At 42.2% G+C, this 21,857-nt stretch overlaps 3 protein-coding genes across 3 annotated transcripts; all 3 read right to left on the reverse strand.

Annotated features, from left to right (window-relative positions):
* Positions 1 to 489: 489 nt before the first annotated feature.
* ddx52 (DEAD (Asp-Glu-Ala-Asp) box polypeptide 52) lies at positions 490 to 6,898 on the reverse strand. Its single transcript, XM_051401661.1, has 15 exons — positions 6,736 to 6,898; positions 6,247 to 6,493; positions 5,068 to 5,207; positions 4,758 to 4,943; positions 4,522 to 4,665; positions 4,194 to 4,305; positions 4,014 to 4,086; positions 3,568 to 3,771; positions 3,392 to 3,482; positions 3,048 to 3,170; positions 2,794 to 2,944; positions 2,404 to 2,479; positions 1,623 to 1,694; positions 1,190 to 1,483; positions 490 to 650 (listed from the first exon to the last, which is right to left on the reverse strand). Exons 1-15 carry the CDS (start codon positions 6,886 to 6,888, stop codon positions 614 to 616), a joined length of 2,103 nt encoding a protein of 700 aa, XP_051257621.1. The 5' UTR covers positions 6,889 to 6,898; the 3' UTR covers positions 490 to 613.
* A 639-nt stretch (positions 6,899 to 7,537) lies between these two features.
* Positions 7,538 to 16,398, reverse strand: heatr6 (HEAT repeat containing 6). The gene is made up of 20 exons (XM_051401660.1): positions 16,059 to 16,398; positions 15,363 to 15,470; positions 15,091 to 15,231; positions 14,886 to 15,001; positions 14,115 to 14,229; positions 13,918 to 14,019; positions 13,646 to 13,807; positions 13,278 to 13,510; positions 12,598 to 12,772; positions 12,312 to 12,518; positions 11,665 to 11,764; positions 11,170 to 11,561; positions 10,950 to 11,072; positions 10,628 to 10,714; positions 10,080 to 10,214; positions 9,871 to 9,993; positions 9,651 to 9,775; positions 9,409 to 9,505; positions 9,099 to 9,303; positions 7,538 to 8,784 (listed from the first exon to the last, which is right to left on the reverse strand). Exons 1-20 carry the CDS (start codon positions 16,353 to 16,355, stop codon positions 8,207 to 8,209), a joined length of 3,621 nt encoding a protein of 1,206 aa, XP_051257620.1. The 5' UTR covers positions 16,356 to 16,398; the 3' UTR covers positions 7,538 to 8,206.
* Positions 16,399 to 19,540: 3,142 nt separating this feature from the next.
* On the reverse strand, positions 19,541 to 21,433 carry dynll2b (dynein, light chain, LC8-type 2b). Its single transcript, XM_051399788.1, has 3 exons — positions 21,321 to 21,433; positions 20,425 to 20,569; positions 19,541 to 20,323 (listed from the first exon to the last, which is right to left on the reverse strand). The coding sequence occupies exons 1-3, from the start codon at positions 21,431 to 21,433 to the stop codon at positions 20,186 to 20,188; spliced, it is 396 nt and encodes a 131-aa protein (XP_051255748.1). The 3' UTR covers positions 19,541 to 20,185.
* Positions 21,434 to 21,857: the final 424 nt, after the last annotated feature.

A 21,857-nucleotide genomic window follows, 5' to 3' on the forward strand; every position in this document is an offset into this window, starting at 1 on the left:
GTTGAGTCCTGCTTCTGCTAGGTTCAGAGTATTTTACTTTTACCCTACATAAATTAGTCATAACTGTGTACCAGTTTGCAATAAAACAATAAAAAGCCAAGTTTATATAAATATAAATCTTCCCTGTGCTGTAGACAGAAGAACATTTTGCTTACATGTCCTTTAACTGCAGCTGTCAGTAAGCTGCATCTTACATTAGGCCGAGACATATAAAGTAGAATTTATCCTTTCAATAGAACCTAAGTATTTCTCCAGAGTAATTGATGAGTATTCAAAATCTTAAGGGACTCGATGACTCATCTCTCTCACAATTTTCTTTATGGTTTTATTTATATAAAAAATAGCTTGAAAGGATTTCATAACCCATGTCTTGTTCAGTGTACTTGGGTCTACCTTGTTAGTTCAACTCAATCACTTCACAGCTTTATTTTTTATTTTTTAAAGAATGTCAAGAAAGATCTAAAAAATAACTACATATATATATATATATATATATATAACACTTTATTTTATACTCTGATAATACAAAGCACAAATGTGACAATTAGCAGTGAATCCAAAAAAAAAAAAAATAAAAATCCACGTCCATCAGTCTGCTCGTTCCACTTTCCTTTTATTCCTCCTGTGGCTTATTTTTCTTCCCCTTTTTCCTGGTGGGAATAAAAAAAATCTTAATTAGTTCACGTTATCTTTTTTATTTTTTAAATATATATTTGGGGCTTTTTACCTTTATTGAGCTCAAGATATACAGTACAGTATTTAAACTGTATTTTTATTCTAGCATCTTTGAAATGATTCTGATTGCACATGTTTTTATTTGTAGAAATACCATTTTTTTTTAAATTCTAGCATATTCTAGACATATTTTAGTATTAGTTTTATACGTTGTGGCATTAAGAATACATTCTGTTTCAAAAGTGGTCAGTGCTTTATAGGGTGGCAGCATATCTAAAACATTTCATAGGTCATACTTATATGACAGCAGATTATTTTGTTAGAGAAAGTGGCTGTTTAAAAAAAAAACTAAGACTAAACACTGATAATGTGTTTTAAACAACAAAAAAAAACACATCAGTGGGAAAAATTGTGTTTGTGTAAATGTCAGATAAAAAGGCAGCTCTTATAACATAAAACAGATCTAGTTAGACCATTAAATAAACATGGACACTCCCACAAACACCTTCCTTACTTTTTTAACTTGGCTCCAGTTTTCTGAGAAGCCTTCTTGTGTTTTTCTGTTCCCCTTTCTTTCTGTGCTTTATTTCTTTTCTTCAGCCCCTGTCCTTTTGCCTTCTTTTCCCCTTTCTGCTGCTGCACTGCAGTTTGAGATCCGCTCGGTCCTTTCTGCTCCTCACTCGCTGCCTGCTTCTCTCTTTTCTGTCCTTTATTCGGTGCGTTGCCTTTCTTCTTCATTAAGAAGCGAGGAGTTGTGCAAATGGTGCTTCTGTTGGGAGGTTTCTTCTCAAGTCTCCGCTTCACTTTGCTGAACACAAAACAAATAAAGACGGACAACCGTATTACCAAAACTGAAACTCATCAATTTAGCAAAAGAGAAAAGAGCAGAAATGTCTTTAAATGTATTGTTATTGTGGAGCTTTATTATCATTATCCATCTCTTTTACCTGTGTATCTTCTTGAAGCCAATCATGTAGTCAGGTACAGGACATCCTGCTTGTTTTATTACATTAGCGATGCTGTTTGAAAGAAAAATGCATTCAGAGAAAAGGTGCAAATTGTTAAAACAGCTCTAAGAAAAACATTGAAGTACAGTGCTGGTGTGCTTGATTTAGTTCACTAATGATACATGTATAAGACATCACATTATCTTCCAAATTGCTTTCTTTCTTTTTGCCTTGATGTTGAAAGCAGATGTCAACAGGAAACAAGCAGGTAAACAAGTAAATCCTTAACCTATTTTAGTAATGTAAGTGGTCCTGATGCATCTTTCACAATGAATACTGGCTTAAATACTTTGCTTTTGCCTCTTGAAGACTTGAAGGTGAAAAGGTCTCATTTAAATTTTGGGAGTGTGCGGACTACTACCTCACTTTCCCCCTATATGCTGCTTTTGTCCTCCACCTTCACTCGACTGGGTTGAATGTCCACTGGCCTTCTGTGCTTTTAAATGCTTGGCAAACATCGGGAGGTAGCTACCACTACCTACCATTAGCTTACAAGGTCCTGAAAGTTGTAAACATTCCTCAGAGCAGTAATGTCAGGTTTGGCCTGGCACTAATTATCTGATGACCTGTCTGCCTCACCTGATGTTTGCTGTTTAAAGACCACAGCTGGGCCTTCACATAAACAGACTACTTTCAGTCACATGCACAAAAACAAAATGCTCTTGTTTATCTGCAAAGGAAGTCAGTCTGCACTTTCTGTGAGGTTCATGTATCCACGTACCTGCGCAGCAGTGGCTTGTCATTTTCTGTGAAAAAGGTTATGGCCTTCCCCTGATGTCCAGCTCTACCAGTCCGGCCTGAGGAACGGCAAACAGGAAGATATATGAGGGACCGATGAGCAGACAGGGAGGATTCAAGGACAGATATGTAAAAGGAAACCACACAGGATCAAACATAATGACATATCGCCATCGAGTCAGCTGGGATAAATCCAACATTTTTCAAAAAACAAACTAAAAAAGGTATTTAATTCACAATTATATTAAAGTAAGAAATATTGTTTGATGTTTGAATGTTTGATCTTTTTACAGATAAATGATGATTATTCGTTATCAATATTATTTTGTCCATTGACTAATCAGTTAATGTTTGATTATATATAAAAACTAACCAATTCTATGGATGTACTCCACGGAGCTGGTGGGGAAGTCGTAGTTCAGCACGAGATTGACCCCTTTGAAGTCGATTCCTCTGGCGAGCAGAGCCGTGCAGATCAATACCCAAATCTTACCAGAGCGAAAACTGTTCACTACGTTGTCCCTCTGAAACAGAAAAGCCGCAGAGCAGAGGTTAAATACAAGGGTGCACTTTAAAAAGGACCCATAATACACTGTATTAAGTGTGTGTGTGTGTGTGTGTGTGTACCTGCTGCTGTGTCCGATCTGCGTGGATCACGTCTACATTGATGCCCTCATACACCAGCTCATGGAAAAGCTCCCGTGCTCGGTCTATAGACTGCACAAACACCAGCATGGGCGGCAGGAAACCCTGAAAAAAGGCAAGGAAGACATTTTCATTTAATGTTGGGTCATAAAGGAACATCGCGTGTATTCTTCCATGTGTTTCTTACCCCATGAATGGTGAGTTTAGTTATAAAGCTTTTTGTAACTATATTCAAAATGTGCATGACTGTGATGATCTAGTTCAGAAAATAATGAATAAAGAGTGATTTATAAGCTCAAAGAGTAGATTCTCTGGAGTGCCCTTACTTTTTTGATGATGTCCCTCATCGCCACCAGTTTGCCGTTCTCCGTCCCAACAAACAGCAGCTCCTGTTCCACCGACTCAACGGCCGTATTTCTACGAGGATGATAAATACATTTTTCTAATGCAAGAAAAAGACGATGTAAATCCATCAAAGTAAGTTCTACAGGTAGATTATTACCTGTGTCCAATGTTGACAGACACCAGGTTGTCGAGGTTCAGACGGCACCACTGCTCCACATCTGTTGTGCAGGTGGCGCTGAAGAAAGCCCTGCGCACCTTTGAACTAGAACAGGCCAGAAAAATTGTGGCCAGTTGCTGCCTGAAGCCCGTCTTACCGCCCTCGAACAGCTTATCGGACTCGTCGACAACCAGCCACTCCACACTGCGCAGCAACAGGAGACCACAATCAATCAGTGGACAGTGGAGACAGAGAGCGGCTTGCACTACAAAATCAGCTAGCTTTGGACTCAACTCAGGTTTTCCGGTATCACAAATAAATGTATGAATGAGGAAATGCATTGAGCACATCTGTTAGATCTCAAGGATTAACACGGCGGGCTTCGGTGAGTGAAACCTAACTTTTGAGAAAGAAACCGTTTCGAAGAGCATGACATTCAGTGTTACCTGCTGAGGTCGAGAGCTGGAGGATCCTGGTTGAGAAGGAAGACAAGTCTGTTTGGAGTACTGACGAGTATATCTGCACAGAGAAACGTAGGAGGTAAACATTGAGGTAAAGGCAATTTGTGTTTCCCCCTTTTTATTTATATTTTACCTCTTCTGTGAAAAAGTTTTTCCATTTCTTACCATATTTTTTGTTTGACTGTGGTCCGTATTTCTTGGCTGCCAGAGAGGCTTTGTCTATGATGTGAACTCTAAATCCTACTCCCTCTGACAGGCGGAGCAGCTCTCTGTATGTCTAAACACAACACAACAAAACAGATTGGTAACAATGAAAAATACATGCATCATTTAACAAAAAACAACTTAAGCAATAGCCGAAACTGAAACCTGGAAGCTCATGTCTTCAGGTCTCCTTCCTTGATATCAATAAATATGATGTTTATCATTGATGAGAAATTTGGCTGGAAGTATTTCAGAAAACATTCTGTGTGTGTCCATGTGTGTTGGGTACCTGGCTGGCCAGTTCTCTGGTCGGGGAGATGATCACAGCTCTGAAGCCCAGGTTGGCCGGCTGCTGCAGGTGGGCGAGCAGCGGGAGACAGAAAGCCAAAGTCTTTCCTGATCCAGTGGGAGCGCAAGCCAGCAGCTCCCGACCCTGAGCAAGAAACCAGGCACATTGAAACATTCACAAAACCACCGCCTGTACACGATTTATTCATCAAAGAATGTGTGTGTGTCTGCACGCACATGCATCATGAGCGGTATCGCCTGCATCTGTACTGGCGTTGGGGAGTCCAGCCCTGCGTCTTTGAGGTTCTGGAGGACACACGAGTTGAGGCGATACTCGGACTGCAGCTCGTCAAACGTGCACACAGGGTCGGGTACGTCGGAGCCGTGCACGTTTATACGGTGTTGAGAGCGAATACGATTCACCTAAAATCAAGAGAAATGGATTATACACAAGATACAAGGACAAGGTCAGTGCACAGATACAGCCGTGCCTTTATCATCACAATCACATAAAATCTTGTGCTGTAAGTCGTGTCTCTATGAGGACCTTTTCCTGATGAAGATGCTTCAGCCTCTTCAGCGAGGATTTCTCCTTCCCATCACTCGGCAGGTTTTGGATCTTTCTGTCCAATGAGGAGGTCCAGGTGATGCCATTTCCCTGCGTGTCTTTTGGTGGTCCGCCACCAGCTTCAGTCACAGTCAAACAGAAGACAGCAAACAGAAGTGAGTCTGATATGAAGAGCTACATCATGTTCATTCTAAATGTCATCACCTACCATTGTTGTGATAGAAGCTTTCCATTACAATCACACTGTAAAGAGCAGTGTTGGGCAAAATGGATAAAATCACAGTGCATTTCATTTTATATATCTAGAAATATTTTGATATAACATATTCTTTAAAATGAAATTGAGAAACAGTTTATGGATAAAATAGAATGATATAAAATGTATTGATTTGCAATACAGACAGAGATGTTAAAGCTACCTCTGTATAAACAGTAAAATCTGATACTTCAATTCATTTCATCTCATCTCATGATACATATGGTCATGTGACCCACATCTGGAACTGCAACATTCATAAAACCAGAATACAAACACAAATTCACTGTAGTGATTTTTAACAATGTCAAGCAAATAATTTGGTATTTCTGCAATACTTACTTTGTGGTTTAATACAGTACATCACACTAGGGCTGCATCTAATTATCATTATTTATTATCTATCTTATTTTTTTTAGATTTATTATTAATTAACCATTAGGTCTATTTGTTTTCTTAATGAAAACATAACAAGCCCAAAGCAATTCAATTCAATTTTATTCAATTTTATTTGTATAGCGCCAATTCAGAACAGAAGTTATCTCAGGACACTTTTCAAAAGGAGCAGGTCTAGACCGAACTCCTTAAGCAGAGCAGCAAAGCAGCAAATCCTCACAGTTTAGAAGCTGGGCCCAGAGAGTTTAGGGCATTTTAACTACTAACAGACAATGCAATATAAAAGCAGATATATTTCTGCTTATGCTTTAACAGAAGCTTTTCTGTTAGTGTGACAACATCACAGAAAACATTTTCTGTTTCTGTTCAAACAAAAGTCAACTTACACTTGACAGAATATGAATTAATAAATCCTTGAACTGTGTCACACATGTCATATAAAAATATCTGGCAGCTTAATGAAACATGTGAAATAACCACAGTGAGCAAACAGCCACATGCTTTACCTTCCACCTTCCTGATTTTCATCTTTTTCTTTTTCGTCCTCACGTCTCTCTCTTCATCCTTCTGCTTCCTTTTCCCTCCTGCACCTGAATCTCCACTATCACTTCCCACCTCACCCTCCTCTCCATCACCATCCTCCTCTTCCAGGCCTTTGGAGCTGCTCTGGGCTCCATTGGTCGACCCTGCGCCGAAGTAATCGATCGCAGAGAGGGGATGTGAGGACGAGTTTACCACCGGAGACCTGCCAACCTGTGAAATAAAGACAGGAGGACTGTCACTGTCGGTGTACAATACACCACTCATCTAGTGGAGTGCGATATGAAGGCACCCGATCTCCCTAATGTGTAAAAGAAACCCCAGAACAAACACTGCAGCACGCTTTCACGGTAGCAACAACCGTGGTTAGCCCCAAACTACATTAAACTGATAGCTCTTGTTGCTATCAGTCGCTACCTCCCGCCAGTGTATCATCAGCTGCGCGTTAAAGTCACCTTAAACCGAGCGGCGTCTTGTCCAAACCTCTTCAGGTCGAATTTAGCTCCTGAGCCGAGTTTCCGAAACAAATCAAAGGCGTCCATTTCTGCAGCAGCAGCGTGGTCTGTGTGGATGAGGATCCAGACATCACTCATCAACACCCGGATCATCCACCAGCAGCTCTTCACCCTCCGCCCTGAACACTGGCGCCCCCTAATGGCTCCCAGTGTACAGTCAAGTGTGTTTGTAGCTTGTGCTTTCATTGATTCACAGACATATTATATATTATATATATTATATGTGACATCTGCAGATCTGCTTTATAATGGGTGCCAATTGATGCCTGTTACAGTTGCTCCCGTCGTTAACAACCCCCCCGGGGATCAATAAAGTCTATCTGATTCTGATTGTGAATTAAGAACATTACTTTTGTTGAAACCAACAGAGCTGAAACATTTGTGTGAATACAGTAAGACCTTCTCATCTGTTTCTGTCACAACATTAAATACTGTAAATTAACTGAACACTGCAGGTAAAATCATGTTTGTGTTTGGATGGTAACTGCCCCATGACTGTTGCCCACTTGGTAATCCAGCCTTAAATTCATATATTCAGTCACTAGTGTTTTTTTTACGTGTTTAAATATTGTACTTGCTCTGACTTCTATTGTTACATAAGGTTTTTATTTTAATTAGAAATACAATAATGCTCATAAACCCCAAATAAAAGAATAGTATCTTTGAGATTTCTTGTGTACACATCATTGTTTTAAACTTCAGAGAAACTGTCAAAAAATGTTAGTGAACTTTGAAACCAGACTGAGGGAAATCACTGTATTTATTGTTTTAAACATCTGCTCTGCTGCACAGATGTCCAGTCAGCATCATCAGTGTTCACATTGACAATGTAGTGTACTTCATAGTCTGAATAATGACTCTGCAATATTATTAGAATCAATTACATTAAAAATATTTTTCACATATAAAGAGATATATATATATCTTTATATGGCAGATGTGTGTAAATTACAAATAAAACAATCAAATTGATGTGTAAAAAAACAAAAACACAACTCCAAACATGTAAAACAATAAATAAAGTTTCTCACCTTAATTAACTTCGACAACAAAATTCTGTTAAACAATAAGACCTTGTTCACGTCATCAAATACGATCCCACTGAAAGTTGATAGGCAATACATTATCACCCAATCCTAATCTCATTTGTTCTCAAAATGTAATTTCACTACATTTGTAGGAATATCAGATCATAAAAGATCTCATAAAAGAGTGCAAGTGCAAGTAGAGAGATAAAAAGAAGATATAAAGGCACTGAATTTCAACTTGTCTTGAAATGTACAGAAGAAAAAAAAAAGAAAAAAAAAGCAAGACGCTCATTATGACAAAGCTGGTTACATAATCTTTGCCTTCAGTCACCAGTTAGTTGGTGGTTGGACGTTCCTCCTCTGATCTGTCCACCTCTGAGAAATCAGTCAATAGACTCACAGGTCTTCAGCAAATCCTCCAGGAAACTAACCACCGCCTCCTTGCCTCTGTCCTCTTCTCCCCTTCCCTCCCCTTCAGTCTTCAACCCCTTCAGTCTGATCAGGGTCTGCTGCAGACCTCTGATTCTCTGCTGAGGGGTGAAACTGTCTCCCGCTGTGTCTTTCTCTCCCTGTTCCCTGTCTGCTCCTCCCTCCTCTGCTCTGACATATTTGATTAAATGCTCTCTGATGCCCCTCCCCTCCTCCCCAGCCAGCGATGCCCCGAGGGCGGGCATGTCCTGCGACTGGCTGACGCTGAGCAGGTGTAGGAGGGCTTGAGAGAGCGTGTGTCGCAGGCTGGCACTGTAGCGGTACTCTAAGAAGTCGTTCGTGTCTTCGCTGTTCTCCAGCGCTGTGGCCAGGGAATGCCACACGCAGCTGAACCGCTTCGTGTCGCCATAGCAGCTGCGTTGGCCGGGAACTGCCAGGGCAGCGGCAGACTTGATCCGCACCTTGAAGTTCTTACAGGAAGTGACGACGTGGCAGAGGGAGGAGAACGCGTCCTGAGACCACGGGGCTGAGTCTGAGGAAAAGAGGAAGACAGACACACGTGAGCAACACTAAAATAAAAACTAGAATTCAGATTAATCATTAATGTTGGGTACATTTTAGAATGCGTTCAACCAGAGTTTTTGGTGAATTTCGTAGCCACCATAGTTTCTCCTACATGTGTGGAAGGTATCTAGTTGGTTGCAATCTGCCACTTACCCACAAGATTCCACTAAATCCTACACACTGGTCCTTTAAATGCTGATTGGAAGCATGGTCACAGAGCCAGGTTGATTACCCATATTGCCCAATTCATACAAGGACAAACACAGGTGCATAAACACTCACCGAGCGGCAGGGCGGGGTTTCTGAAAGCATTTCCCAACGCGTAACAGGCATTCCATCGGACCTTCATGGTGGCCTCTGATTGGACAGTTTTAACCAGAGCACGGACAGCGTCTTCCAGCGGGCGTTGGAACGCAGACCGCGTCAGCTGAGTCTCCCGCAGGAAATGAAGCAGATTCCCAAGTGCTCGCACTGCGTTAGACTTCACCTGGACGGGGTTGAAAAAGTTGAGAGAGGCGAGAGCCAATTAAAAAGAAGGCAAATGTGAATCTTTGTTCTTTGCTCTTGTGTGTGACACTGTGAATGCTCTTACCCGGTCTTTGTCGGCTGATGCTCGGGTGGCAGCCTGCAACATCTTGAGCAGCAGCATGTCCGATAACTCTTCTTGGAAGTCAACACCAACACTCTCCCTGATAAAGAACCAGGAGATAAACAGGATATATACTTTAAATACTGTATTATACTGGTTTAATGTGAATCAATAATAAAGATACATATGCATTCGGTGTGTTTTCTTAAGAATTCATTCAGCACTTTGCATCCATGTTTTCTTACATATTAACAATAAGTGTGTCTGTGAGGTTGCCCAGGGACCAGGCAGCCTTGGCACGGACATTTGGAGATCGATCATCGTGGGCAGCGAGGATGGTGTTTGCTGTATCTGCTACGAACATCACATCCTGAAAAGAGAGAGAGAAAAAACAAAAAATCACAACCTGTATAAAGCAGACCGATGGGGGTCAGACACATGTTGCTCAGTGGTCAATGCTCCTACCTCTCTCAGACAGGGGAACAGTATGTAGACTCCCAAAGCCCGGACAGCTGCCGTCTTCACCAGATAGTTTTCACTGTAGGTCAGCCCCAGCAGCACGGTGATGCACATCAGCTGGGTCTTGTCCTTAAAAACAACATTACATGTCATACACACAGCTCCATGGAGATCAGTGTTAACTGAGTAGAAAGTCCAATCAAAGGGGAACTCACAGGCAGCTGTGCGAAGGCCTGCGGGAGGATGGAGGAGAGTGTGTCGCAGGCGCTCGTCTGCAGCGTGGGATGTTGTTCGTTCTGCAGCGCTCCGTTCAGCGGACCACTCAAAACTTCTGACCAAAACTGCACCACCTGTTTCGTGCCCACGCATTAATAAAATTGTTTACTGAACTTTAAACTCGGCATTTAGAACTTTCTAATCACATGGTTGAAATATTAGCATCAACCAACATTTTAGGGGATTTGCCATCTGGGCAGTTTAAAACAGGAGAAGAAAAAGAACCAATGCAATAGAAGTTTAGGCCCACATCATTTGGAGGTGATAGAAAAACATACAGATAAAATAATGATCAGCTTTGCTTGGCCCTAGTCGGAGGTCTCTCTATTCAGTGCCTTTGAACATTATATTTTCCAAATGAGAGAGTAAAATGGAAGAAAGAAGCTAACATAATAAAAGGAAACAAACAGTAATAGGAAATATGAAACGAATTAAAACTGGTCTACCCTTATACAGTATTTACAGTATTAAGACAGTTTGTACTTACTTGGCTCATGGGGACCCTCACGCTCTCGGGTACGTTGTTCTCTGCTCTGTACTGCTGGATTATTCCCGTCCCCAACTCCTCTAGTAACTAAATATAAAGACAATGACACAGATGTCAGTGCACAGATCTTGACCTTATCATTGTTGCTTATGTCATTTCTAAGCATCTGTTAACTGTTGTCATTTTGTGCAATCACAGAATCAGTTTTCAAAATATATATTTACACCATCTGAAGCTTGACCATTACTGAAGCTTAAACGTAGGTGCCACAAACAGCCAACACAGGAGTCACAACGGACTAAGAGACAATAGAAGGTGTTACCTTTGCTCCGTGCAGTTGAATGGAGGGGTCTGCCTCCCTAAGGCAGCGAGCGCTCACCTGCCCAATGTCACACAGAGATGATTGGACTAGAGAGAAGTAGCCACGGACCAGGTGGGACATGACCTGAGACACATATGTAAAAGAAAAAAACATCTTCAGATTTCAGAAATGTCTGTTTGGGGCTTTCTCGTCACTTTCTGTCTCACCCTTTATCTCTCACCTGTAGAGCTTCTAGTCGTACAGGAGAGGGCTCTAAAGCAGCACCGCCTCCTGCCCCCCCGTCACTGTCTGATTGGTCCTCTCTGGGCTGAGTCACCAGTGACACACACAGCTGCAGCAGCCACGGCGGGGAACTATCCTCCTCCACCGGTGTGCGAGGAACGCGGGGCGAGTGTGTGCGTGAGTTCCGCTTGGTGGGCGTGACTGGCGTGCGAGAGGGCGAGGACACTCCGTCTCTTTGTCTCCAGCTGAGAGCAGAGTCCTGCGGCGTGAATGAGCCAGTGCTGCTGCTGCCCTCCGGCTGTCGGAGGAGGAGCTGCACCTCAGGGAGAGGGGCCTGAGTTGTCACCAGAGCCCCATAAAGTGTCAGGACTGACACACGAACATTCACATCTAAAAAGGCAAAAAGAAATTGTGTTACAAGAAGCATGTTTTACTGACCTGTTCCCTTAAATTCATGTGTGAAGTTACTTGAGTGCACTGACGAAAAACTGACCTCTGTGGCGCACATAGGGACGCATCTGCTTCCAGAGCGGGCTGAGCAGACCAGGTCTGAGACGATGGTAGGGAGCGTTCGCCACCAAGTAGGCCAGACACTAACAGACAGGACAGGTGGAAATAAGCGGTTAGAACAATAAACATACAAGCCTGAGTTTCAGCACAACCTGTTTTATGCACATTCTCTTCTGGTGTAATTGTTAACCAGTCCATCTATCAGTCCAGAGTGAAATGTTTTAATAATTATTTGATGGTCTGTTGGCACAGATATTCAGAATATCCAAATGATTAATCCCAACGACTTATCCCGATATCCCAACTTTCATTGAGCTCCTCCAGAAGCTCTAACAGATATCACTCCCCAACTGTAAGTGTGCAAGCTCAACATGCCTGATTAACCAACGTCAGAACGGCAGGCATATCCAGTGCTAGAGGGCATGTTTGGGTGCGTAAAATAAGGGTGTACAATAAAGTTTGAACTATCCCACTTCAAATAACAGAGGAAAGTAGAAGTTTTTTTAGGCTCCGGTCAGGTTAAGCCTGTTTTTTTGGGCCCGATCAAACACATTAGCAATAACCCAGAAGAGAAAAGAAGGTAATGGGTGTCATCACAAAACTCCCTTTATGAAACGTATGTTACTGTACCTTTATGACCTGTGTGAGTGTCTGAGGGGAGGTCTCAGCCAGCAGAGCCAGACTGAGAGCACGGTGCAGTTCTCTGACGGCAGTGGCCAGAGAGAAGGAGAAAGGGGTGTAAGACGTACGAGGAGACGCCGTATCTTCAGCCACGGCCAGGAACTGACGGGAGCCATCCAGAATGGCCGACAACACCTGAAGCGTGCACGCACGCACCTGGGAGGAGAGAAAAGACACAGATGCTACAGCCACACGCTTCGAGGAGAAGTGTAACAAGAGTTATGGTATGTTGTACCTTTGGAGAGGGGTCCTTCAGTATAATTGTGAGGAGAGTGAGAGATGGTGGCCCCCCAGTGGGAGAATCAGGGATGAAGGAGGACCAGTATCCATACAGAGTCCTCTTCTCTACACCTTTCACCACTGCTAGCAGACAGAGCAATGCTCCCTGACGCACACGGCCGTGGTAAAGCCTGAAAGAGAAAAGTTTGAGTGTAACAAACTTAAATGACTTGACATATCCATTCACTTAATAAACATGTACACCTTTTAGAATGCATAAAGTTCTATTTGTTTCTCAAACCTAACATGTAAGTGCCTTTTTAGGACATCTTAAGCTTGTAGAAATGCAATGCATGTATAAGAAAAAGCTTAAGCTTTCAGTAAAAACAAAAAACACGTATGCTTATACTAAGAAAAGGAGATAGTAGTGACATGTGGGGCATTTCCATCACCACTTTCAACATGCTGAGTTGTGCTGCGCCCGAGATGGCCCTTTTCCAGAGTATGGCCAAAGCACGCCCAAGCCACCATCTCGCTGAGCGCGGCCAACCCAACGACCCCTTCATCCCATCAATTACCTAACTGATGTAATTTAAGTCAAGCAGCCCTGTTGTCGAGCCGAGCCGAGCCGAGCCGAGCCAGCACATTTGTAGGGAAAAACACCAATGGATGAACATGGGCAGTGTCTTTCTGTACCTTAATTTGCTCTGTGCATTGCCCTCTGGGTCAGAAAACTCTGAGTCAGAGCTGGTTTTTTTCCAAGAGGGGTAGAGAGATGAGGCAGAAGGTTTAGACAAGGACTCTCCTTCACTTCTGCCTCCTTTCTGAAGTACAGGCACTGCATCTCTGTCATCTTCCTCTCCATCCTCCCCTCTGCTCTCCTCAGTGCTTGTCTTTTTCCCCTTCCCTTTGGACTTCCTCTTTTTATTCTGGAGGAAGAAGAAGATATATACTTTATTAGTAGAGACATTAAAAAAATTTTAACCAAAAAAGTGTGTTTCATTGGTGATTTTCAATCTGTCCTTGCTATAACCTATAACAGCAAAAATGAAGGCTTGTCTTACCCCCGAGGTTTTTCCTGGTACGGTATCCTTTGATTGTTCAGAGGGTTTTGGTGGTTCAGCAGGTTTTGATGTGGGGAGACCCTCATACTGAGGAAGAGGTGCTGGGTAAAGCACAGCTGGCCACTCAACACTCACACCTGGAGTTCCCTGGAACATGAGCCTCTGCAGAAAACATGTACTATATAAACTCGCATGTAGTGTTTATGCAAGATTAAAAAGACAAAAAATTATAAATCAACAGAAAAATCTGCAAATGTGTTACAATTTTGTACCTTAAGTGAGGCCAGTATAGACCCAAGCTCCTCCCCTCCACCAAATTTCCACTTCCCACCTGAAAGACAACACTGAAGCCCCTTCAGTGCTGCTTGGATCACCTGCACAGAGGACACAATACCAGACATGGGTCAACTACGATTAAATGTATTTATCCCAATTGAAATTTTCATTAAAACACGCCAATTATCCGTACCATGCAGTAGAAGAGCTCATCAGTGTTGGGAGGCTTGGGGGACTGCAGTGTTTTCAGAAAGACGCTGAAAGATACACTTCTGTATTGATCATCCAAAGGTGGCTGACCTGGGATTCTGGAGAGAAACAAACGTACCTTGTTAGAAAACAGTTGCTTATTTGAATATCCAGCGTCATGTTTCTGGCCACTTATTCTGGCCAATATTTACCGTCTTTGGTTTCTACCAACTTTCTACCAGCTAAATGCTCCACTATGTTCACTGTTCACCAGCTAGTCGCTAACTATGTCTGCCTGCTGTTTGGTGCCGAGTAGGTAGTGTAAGGTTTCTGTAGGTTCATCACAACAAGTGACACTTTCACAGTGTTTTCTCATTTGATAAATTGTTGTAGCAAAACTATAGATTATAGCAACTTAGTACCAAGAAGAAGGGGCCTTTAGCTAGAATCAAACTATGTCACTTATATCTCATATTTAGGTGGCCGGGGGAGTGGTGGATTATGTTGCAGTACCAGCTCGGAGATGTCTCTCTGGAGGTATTATATTACGTTTTTTATAGTAAGTATAACATGAATGTAGATGTAGATGGCTGCAAAACTCAACTTAAAATCTCTCTTGATATGCAAAGTAAATACAAATTTCCCACAAGGCCTTACAGTCTAAATACCTAATTTCACTTCTTGTAATGTAGAAGAAAACATTTACATCTTGTCTTTAGTCTACGGCGCAAGTGCACAGTAAAAGAGCTACATTTTTAAGCCCACTAAAGCCTACCTGAGACAGATGTTGGCCATACACGTAAGAGCCACACGGCGTAACTCCATATTTGGCTGAGAAGGAGAACTATACAGAAGGAGGACCCCGTCTTCACCTAGCAAGTCACTGAGGTGCTAGGAATGAGAAAAAATTCAAATGTAAATATTCAATAACGTTATCATTTACCACAATACACTATCAAAGAGCTCGTGCAAATATCTACCTGGTGGCACTGCGGTCCATTCCCATACACGATCGTGGAGAGTGCCAGGAGGACATCGGAGTGTGTCCACGTGCTGCACACTTTCAACGCACTGGCGGTATAGTTCACCAAAACATCCAACGTATGCTCGTCCATTATTACCTGAAGAAACAATGAGGACAGACAATAAGAAAACAGGACATCCCCAGCTTGACTCAGAAAGCACACTTACAGATACAGTCATGTTCAGTACGCATTATGTACATATTGTGTAGTATAAGCTCTACTGTTACCTTCAGCTGATTGAGTAGATGGTGCACTAGCTGGCAGAGTTTGATGACCAAATGTTCTTGACTCAGCGGCACAAGAGAGCTGGCGTGTTTCAGCAGACTGCACACATCCTGAAATGGAAAATTAAAGAGGCTCAAGAATGTCTTTCACGGCAACAAAACAAAATAATCTTAGATATTACATAAGTTGATTGAGAAGAAGCCTGGAGCTAGGCAAAGAAAATGCAGGCGTGCTCGCTGACAGAGCAAAACTTGCTTGTTTTTTCTGGGGTGCTGCTTCATGGTTGGTTTGACATTCCCCCACAGCTGCTGGATGGGTTACTGGAAGTTGTGCTAATGAGTCAAAAGGTGGCCGCTAGTTGCCATTTTGTTTTTTGGGGGTTGTTTCCGAGTGGTTGATAAGGGTTTTCTTTTCGGTTGCTAGGGCAGTACTTTGTGGGTCGCTGAGATGTTCTCTTTGGTTGCTAGGGTTACTGGGTGGTTGCTAGGGTGTATGAGGATGAAAATGCGTTCACTGAAGGATAAAAAAAAATTAACGACATGTATTTTGAGTTTATTGTTTTGAGGCAATGGGAGGTACTGCCGCCAGAGAGTGAGTTAAAGAAGTTGCACCATCATTGCCACGTTTGACGCATTTTAACTCTCTCAGGTTAAGTTGAACACAGGCGCCAAAACAACACCAACGTGAGTATTCGTTACCTCTGGCCGGATGTTGATATTGGGCTCGAAGGTTTTGTTGTAGTTTTCGGACAGGAGCTGGTCAAACAGCAGGTTGAGCTCCCCTCTGAGCTGGCCTGAGTCTGCTCGCAGGGCTCTGAGTCTTGCGGCGCTGCGGGAGAATTGTTTCTCGGCGTCCGACGGTGAGCCGAGTCGCCAACCGTCCGTCCGGACCGGAGTGAACGGGGCGGCCTCCGCGGACAGAGCCACCGGGGGGAAAACGGGGACATCACTGCGGCTCTCAATGGCAAGTGCTGACAACCCGGTTTGAGCCGCCATATTTTTGGACTCGGAACGGAAGTATTTTACTCGCTTGGTGGTTCTCGCTCTTCATTTCAAGCTTGACATGCAAATGTTAAGCTCATTACTTCCCCCTACAGTGCAAACGGAGGAACAGCTATCACCCAGTGCCACTCAGAAACATGAACCAACTAGGTACCGTAAATAACATTGAATGAAGCGATATCAGCATTTATAAATACATTACAGTCAGTATCTTATTAAAGTAAGTTAAGTTAAGTATCAAAAGATATCATTCTCACAACCTTTTTTACTTTATGTAATTATAAAATGTCCAGTATTAACTTATTAGTGATAATATTGGACATTATTAATGTAAACAATTGAACTTTTAACTGTTTGAGGACCAGAGAAGTCCCCTTTAGGAGACTCGACCTCTAAGTTGGGTCCTACTGGACTAAACTGATGGGGAGAAAATAGCTCCACCTGTAGTAATGTAGGTGTCACTCACTGGGGATATTTCCTTGTGAATGCAGGACTGTTTACTTGTAGTATTTGTATTTTGTCATATTAATGCTACTTTTTTCTTCCACTATTGATTTCTGGTCTGATATGCATCAAATGTGTGCAATCTGAGAAAATTCTGTCTCATGCAGAATGATTTTGTGAATTGTATCAGTAATATATATCAGTTTCATGTGAAATATCAGATGAAAATTGTACATAATGTAATAATAATCTTTATTCATAGAGCTCTTTTCCAAATCCATGTTACAAAGTGCTTCACACAAAATAAAACACAAGTCATAGAATCATCAGATTTGAAGGGAAATTTTATTTGAAATCAAACATATGAGAGACTGGACTGGAATGACTGATTGCTAATGTTCAAACAAATAATACCAGACATGTTAAAAACTTAGTGTTTGCAGGTTTAAATCCTGAAATACAGACGAGAGATTACATTAAATCATTTTTGACAGGACACAAAACACTGTTGCGTGTTTTGAAGAAAATCCTCATAAATTTAACATCTGTTTATGAAGGTAGGAGAGCAACAGTTGATCTGACCTCTACTGTTTTCTTTTGGCAGTAAAGTTACTTATCATAATTAAATTTTGGACACATCATCCTTGAGTTGCCAGTCAGCTTGAAAAGCCTCTCTTTCTCAAGTTTAGCTTTTCTGGAGTTACTACACTGTTTGAGGGCAGTAAGGTATAAAGTAGCATATACAGTGGGTACGGAAAGTATTCAGACCCCTTTAAATTTTTCACTCTTTGTTTCATTGCAGCCATTTGCTAAAATCAAAAAAGTTCATTTTATTTCTCATTAATGTACACTCAGCACCCCATCTTGACAGAAAAAAAAAAACAGAAATGTAGAAATTTTTGCAAATTTATTAAAAAAGAAAAACTGAAATATCACATGGTCATAACTATTCAGACCCATTGCTCAGTATTGAGTAGAAGCACCCTTTTGAGCTACTACAGCCATGAGTCTTCTTGGGAATGATGCAACAAGTTTTTCACACCTGGATTTGGGGATCCTCTGCCATTCTTCCTTGCAGATCCTCTCCAGTTCTGTCAGGTTGGATGGTGAACGTTGGTGGACAGCCATTTTCAGATCTCTCCAGAGATGCTCAATTGGGTTTAGGTCAGGGCTCTGGCTGGGCCAGTCAAGAATGGTCACAGAGTTGTTCCGAAGCCACTCCTTTGTTATTTTAGCTGTGTGCTTAGGGTCATTGTCTTGTTGGAAGGTGAACCTTTGGCCCAGTCTGAGGTCCTGAGCACTCTGGAAGAGGTTTTCTTCCAGGATATCTCTGTACTTGGCCGCATTCATCTTTCCTTCAATTGCAACCAGTCGTCCTGTCCCTGCAGCTGAAAAACATCCCCATAGCCTGATGCTGCCACCACGTTTCACTGTTGGGATTGTATTGGGCAGGTGATGAGCAGTGCCTGGTTTTCTCCACACATACCTCTTAGAATTAATGCCAAAAAGTTCAATCTTGGTCTCATCAGACCAGAGAATCTTCTTTCTCATAGTCTGGGAGTCCTTCATGTGTTTTTTGGCAAACTCTATGCAGGCTTTCATATGTCTTGCACTGAGGAGAGGCTTCCGTCGGGCCACTCTGCCATAAAGCCCCGACTGGTGCAGAGCTGCAGTGATAGTTGACTTTGTGAAACTTTCTCCCATCTCCCTACTGCATCTCTGGAGCTCAGCCACAGTGATCTTTGGGTTCTTCTTTACCTCTCTCACCAAGACTCTTCTCCCATGATTGCTCAGTTTGGCTGGAAGGCCAGGTCTAGGAAGAGTTCTTGTCATCCCAAACTTCTTCCATTTAAGGATTATGGAGGCCACTGTGCTCTTAGGAACCTTGAGTGCTGCAGAAATTCTTTTGTAACCTTGGCCAGATCTGTGCCTTGCCACAATTCTGTCTCTGAGCTCCTTGGGCAGTTCCTTCGACCTCATGATTCTCATTTGCTCTGACATGCACTGTGAGCTGTAAGGTCTTATATAGACAGGTGTGTGCCTTTCCTAATCAAGTCCAATTAGTTTAATTAAACACAGCTGGACTCCAATGAAGGAGCAGGACCATCTCAAGGAGGATCAGAAGAAATGGACAGCATGTGAGTTAAATTTGAGTGTCACAGCAAAGGGTCTGAATACTTATGACCATGTGATATTTCAGTTTTTCTTTTTTAATAAATTTGCAAAAAATTCTACATTTTTCTGTCAAGATGGGGTGCTGAGTGTACATTGAGAAATAAAATGAACTTTTTTGATTTTAGCAAATGGCTGCAATGAAACAAAGAGTGAAAATTTAAAGGGGTCTGAATACTTTCCGTACCCACTGTAAATACCTTTAAATTATATTGTTGAGTTAATGTTATACTTCTCTCTGCTGGATGGTCCCAGTTTCTGCTCATCAATACAACATTTGTACAGTAAACTTAAAAAGCCTTCCACAAGTGATTATTCAAGTCTGGCTTTTTTTCAACTTTTATTATTTTGTTGACACAAGCCAAAACACTGATGTCTTTCTATCTAACCCCCATTGCTGTCCAGATAAAGCAGTGTGTTGCCAGCATCTGGAAACTAATTGACAGTGTATCATGGTTCACAAAATTATGATCAGAAAAAAAACAAGAGACAAGTAACACCCCCCCCGCAAGATGTCAAGACATTTGATTATAGTACAAGCAAGTGAAGCAAAGTCACACATACACATTTTGAACCAATTTACTGTCATTTTGTGCTTAACATGTTGAAAATGTCACAATATCAAACTGCACATTAAATTACACTGCAGATATACAACAGTAACATTGTAAATATTCACAACTGAAGTGAAAACAGGAATGTTCAAGCATGTACAAAAGCTTAAATCTCTCAGCAGGTGATATTCTTTATTAAGTGTAAGCAACAGTCTTGGCATTTTTATTCAATCTCAGTCGACACTGAAAATTAAAGGCATTTCAACAAAAACTGTCTGTTGCTCATTTTAATTCCATGAAAAATAAGTTATTATACAACATACCCATATGAAACAATGTACAAGCACCGTGCATCAATGCACAGCAAAAATAATATCCAGAAATTGAGTCATGGTGAGTCTGTCTGATGTGCAAATGCTGAATGAGAGCTGGCATGGGGAGTAGTTTTACAATCTCTCTGAATGGCACATCACCAGTCCAGGCATAACTAAAGCGCCATCCACCGACGGTGTTAGTGCTGTAGGTGGCAAACAATAACCGACTGAAGCAAGAAACCAAGAGGAAAGCATGTCTGCAGAAAGGTGGTAGCAAATGTACAGCATGGCACAAATAAGGGCTGAATTAAAAGTAGTTTTAGGAGGGCATGTTTGGATTTCAGCCTGACTTGAACAGTAGAATGGCCACCTGGCCCAGGTAGAAGTAGATGAAATGCTTCGTCTCGTGCGTCACGTAGCTGCCAAAGTTCCTCCCGACAATGCAATGCCATGTGGGGTTGTACTTCTTGTCAAACTCCTGCAGGAAAGACAATTCACAGATAGAAAAGGCCATTAATGAAAAAGGTTTGACTAAATGTTGCATGTCCGTACCGCTCATTAAATGTGGATATAACGTACCTTTTTGACATAGGCGGCGATATCCTTCTCAATGTTGTACTTTTCCATAGCCTGCATGGCGCAGTCCACTGCATCCTGCTGCATTTCATCAGACATGTCTGCATTCTTTATCACTGCCTTCTTGTCAGACATGTTGGCGATTTGACTGCACAGAAGAAGGAAAACAAATTAGAGCTCATATCCAAGAGATATTTTCTGTATAAGTTTAACCATCCCCCAACTTGAGCAAACAGTGAGCCTCGTAGTTCAACTTTAATGATTACAGCACTACTGCCACCATTTGTTTATAGAAGCAGCAACTAGCAGCACTTATGAGCCTACTTATTTGCATTTTGAAGCTGAACTGAGGCAGGCACCTTCTCCCATCCAACTGTCTGGATAGGAGGCCTCATGAAGCAGAAAGTCATCTGGATTTGAGGAAAAAAGCCTCCCTCAGATGACACAGTAGTTCTGGATCATACATGCAGATATATCGGCCGCCCAGTGAAACAGACACTGTTTACAAGTAGTACAGTAAAAGAAGGTAGCTGGCGTGACATACACAACTCTGCAACACTACTGAAGAAGATGCACCTGCACTGTGCAGCTGACAGCATGAGAACTACTCCTGCTGCTGCTGCTGCTGCTGCAGTAGCACTTCAGTATTTCGGCACGTATTCAACAAGTTACCCCTATAATTCAACTCAAGCTGTCAGGTTCGCAGCCTACAATGCAAAAAGAAAGTGAGAGGAGCATTGATACAGCCTCTCAGGACAAATACAGGAGGCTCAGGCGAGATTAGCACGCAAGCAAACAGAAGAGCCAGTATTCCCCCTCTCACCTGCAGATAGTGCACAGGTTGCTCTATCGATAAAGACACATGATGAAACACTCTCACACGTGCAATTGACTCTTACCGTCTCTCAACGAAGATATAGTGTTTAGGAGCGTTTGTTACAGGCAGCTGCACAGTCTTTGGTTCATTTATGGAAGGAAAACGTGCGTCTGTGCTCCGCCCTCCGCATCTCATCCGCCCTCTGATTGGCTGGAGCGGAGCCTCCACCCTGGTGACGGCGTTTTTCACTTGCGGACAGTGCCTGCATCTTATTTCCACCCAGAATGCACCGTTTCCCAGCTCACTTCCCCCTCCCGTCCCCACAGAGGGAGTGATCGATTAAGGTGATCGGGTGTATCGATATCGATCTGCATAGCATAGCTTGCAGCGCATTAAGATTAGACCCAATCAGGAGAGGCAAGGTACGAGTCGAATGTGCATTGTTTAGTGTATTGATCACATATATGCCTTGTTAAGAGTATTGATCACATGCAGTAGAGACCAAAGACATCACAGCACTAAATAACCTTCATTTCTTATTGTATATTGCGTGCTAAATGCAAAATGTATAGTCCAAAAAGAAAAAAAACGAATCCTTTTGTTGGATTTATAAGTTTCC

Source organism: Dicentrarchus labrax, unplaced genomic scaffold (assembly GCF_905237075.1).
Source record: "Dicentrarchus labrax unplaced genomic scaffold, dlabrax2021, whole genome shotgun sequence".
Lineage (NCBI taxonomy): Eukaryota > Metazoa > Chordata > Actinopteri > Moronidae > Dicentrarchus > Dicentrarchus labrax.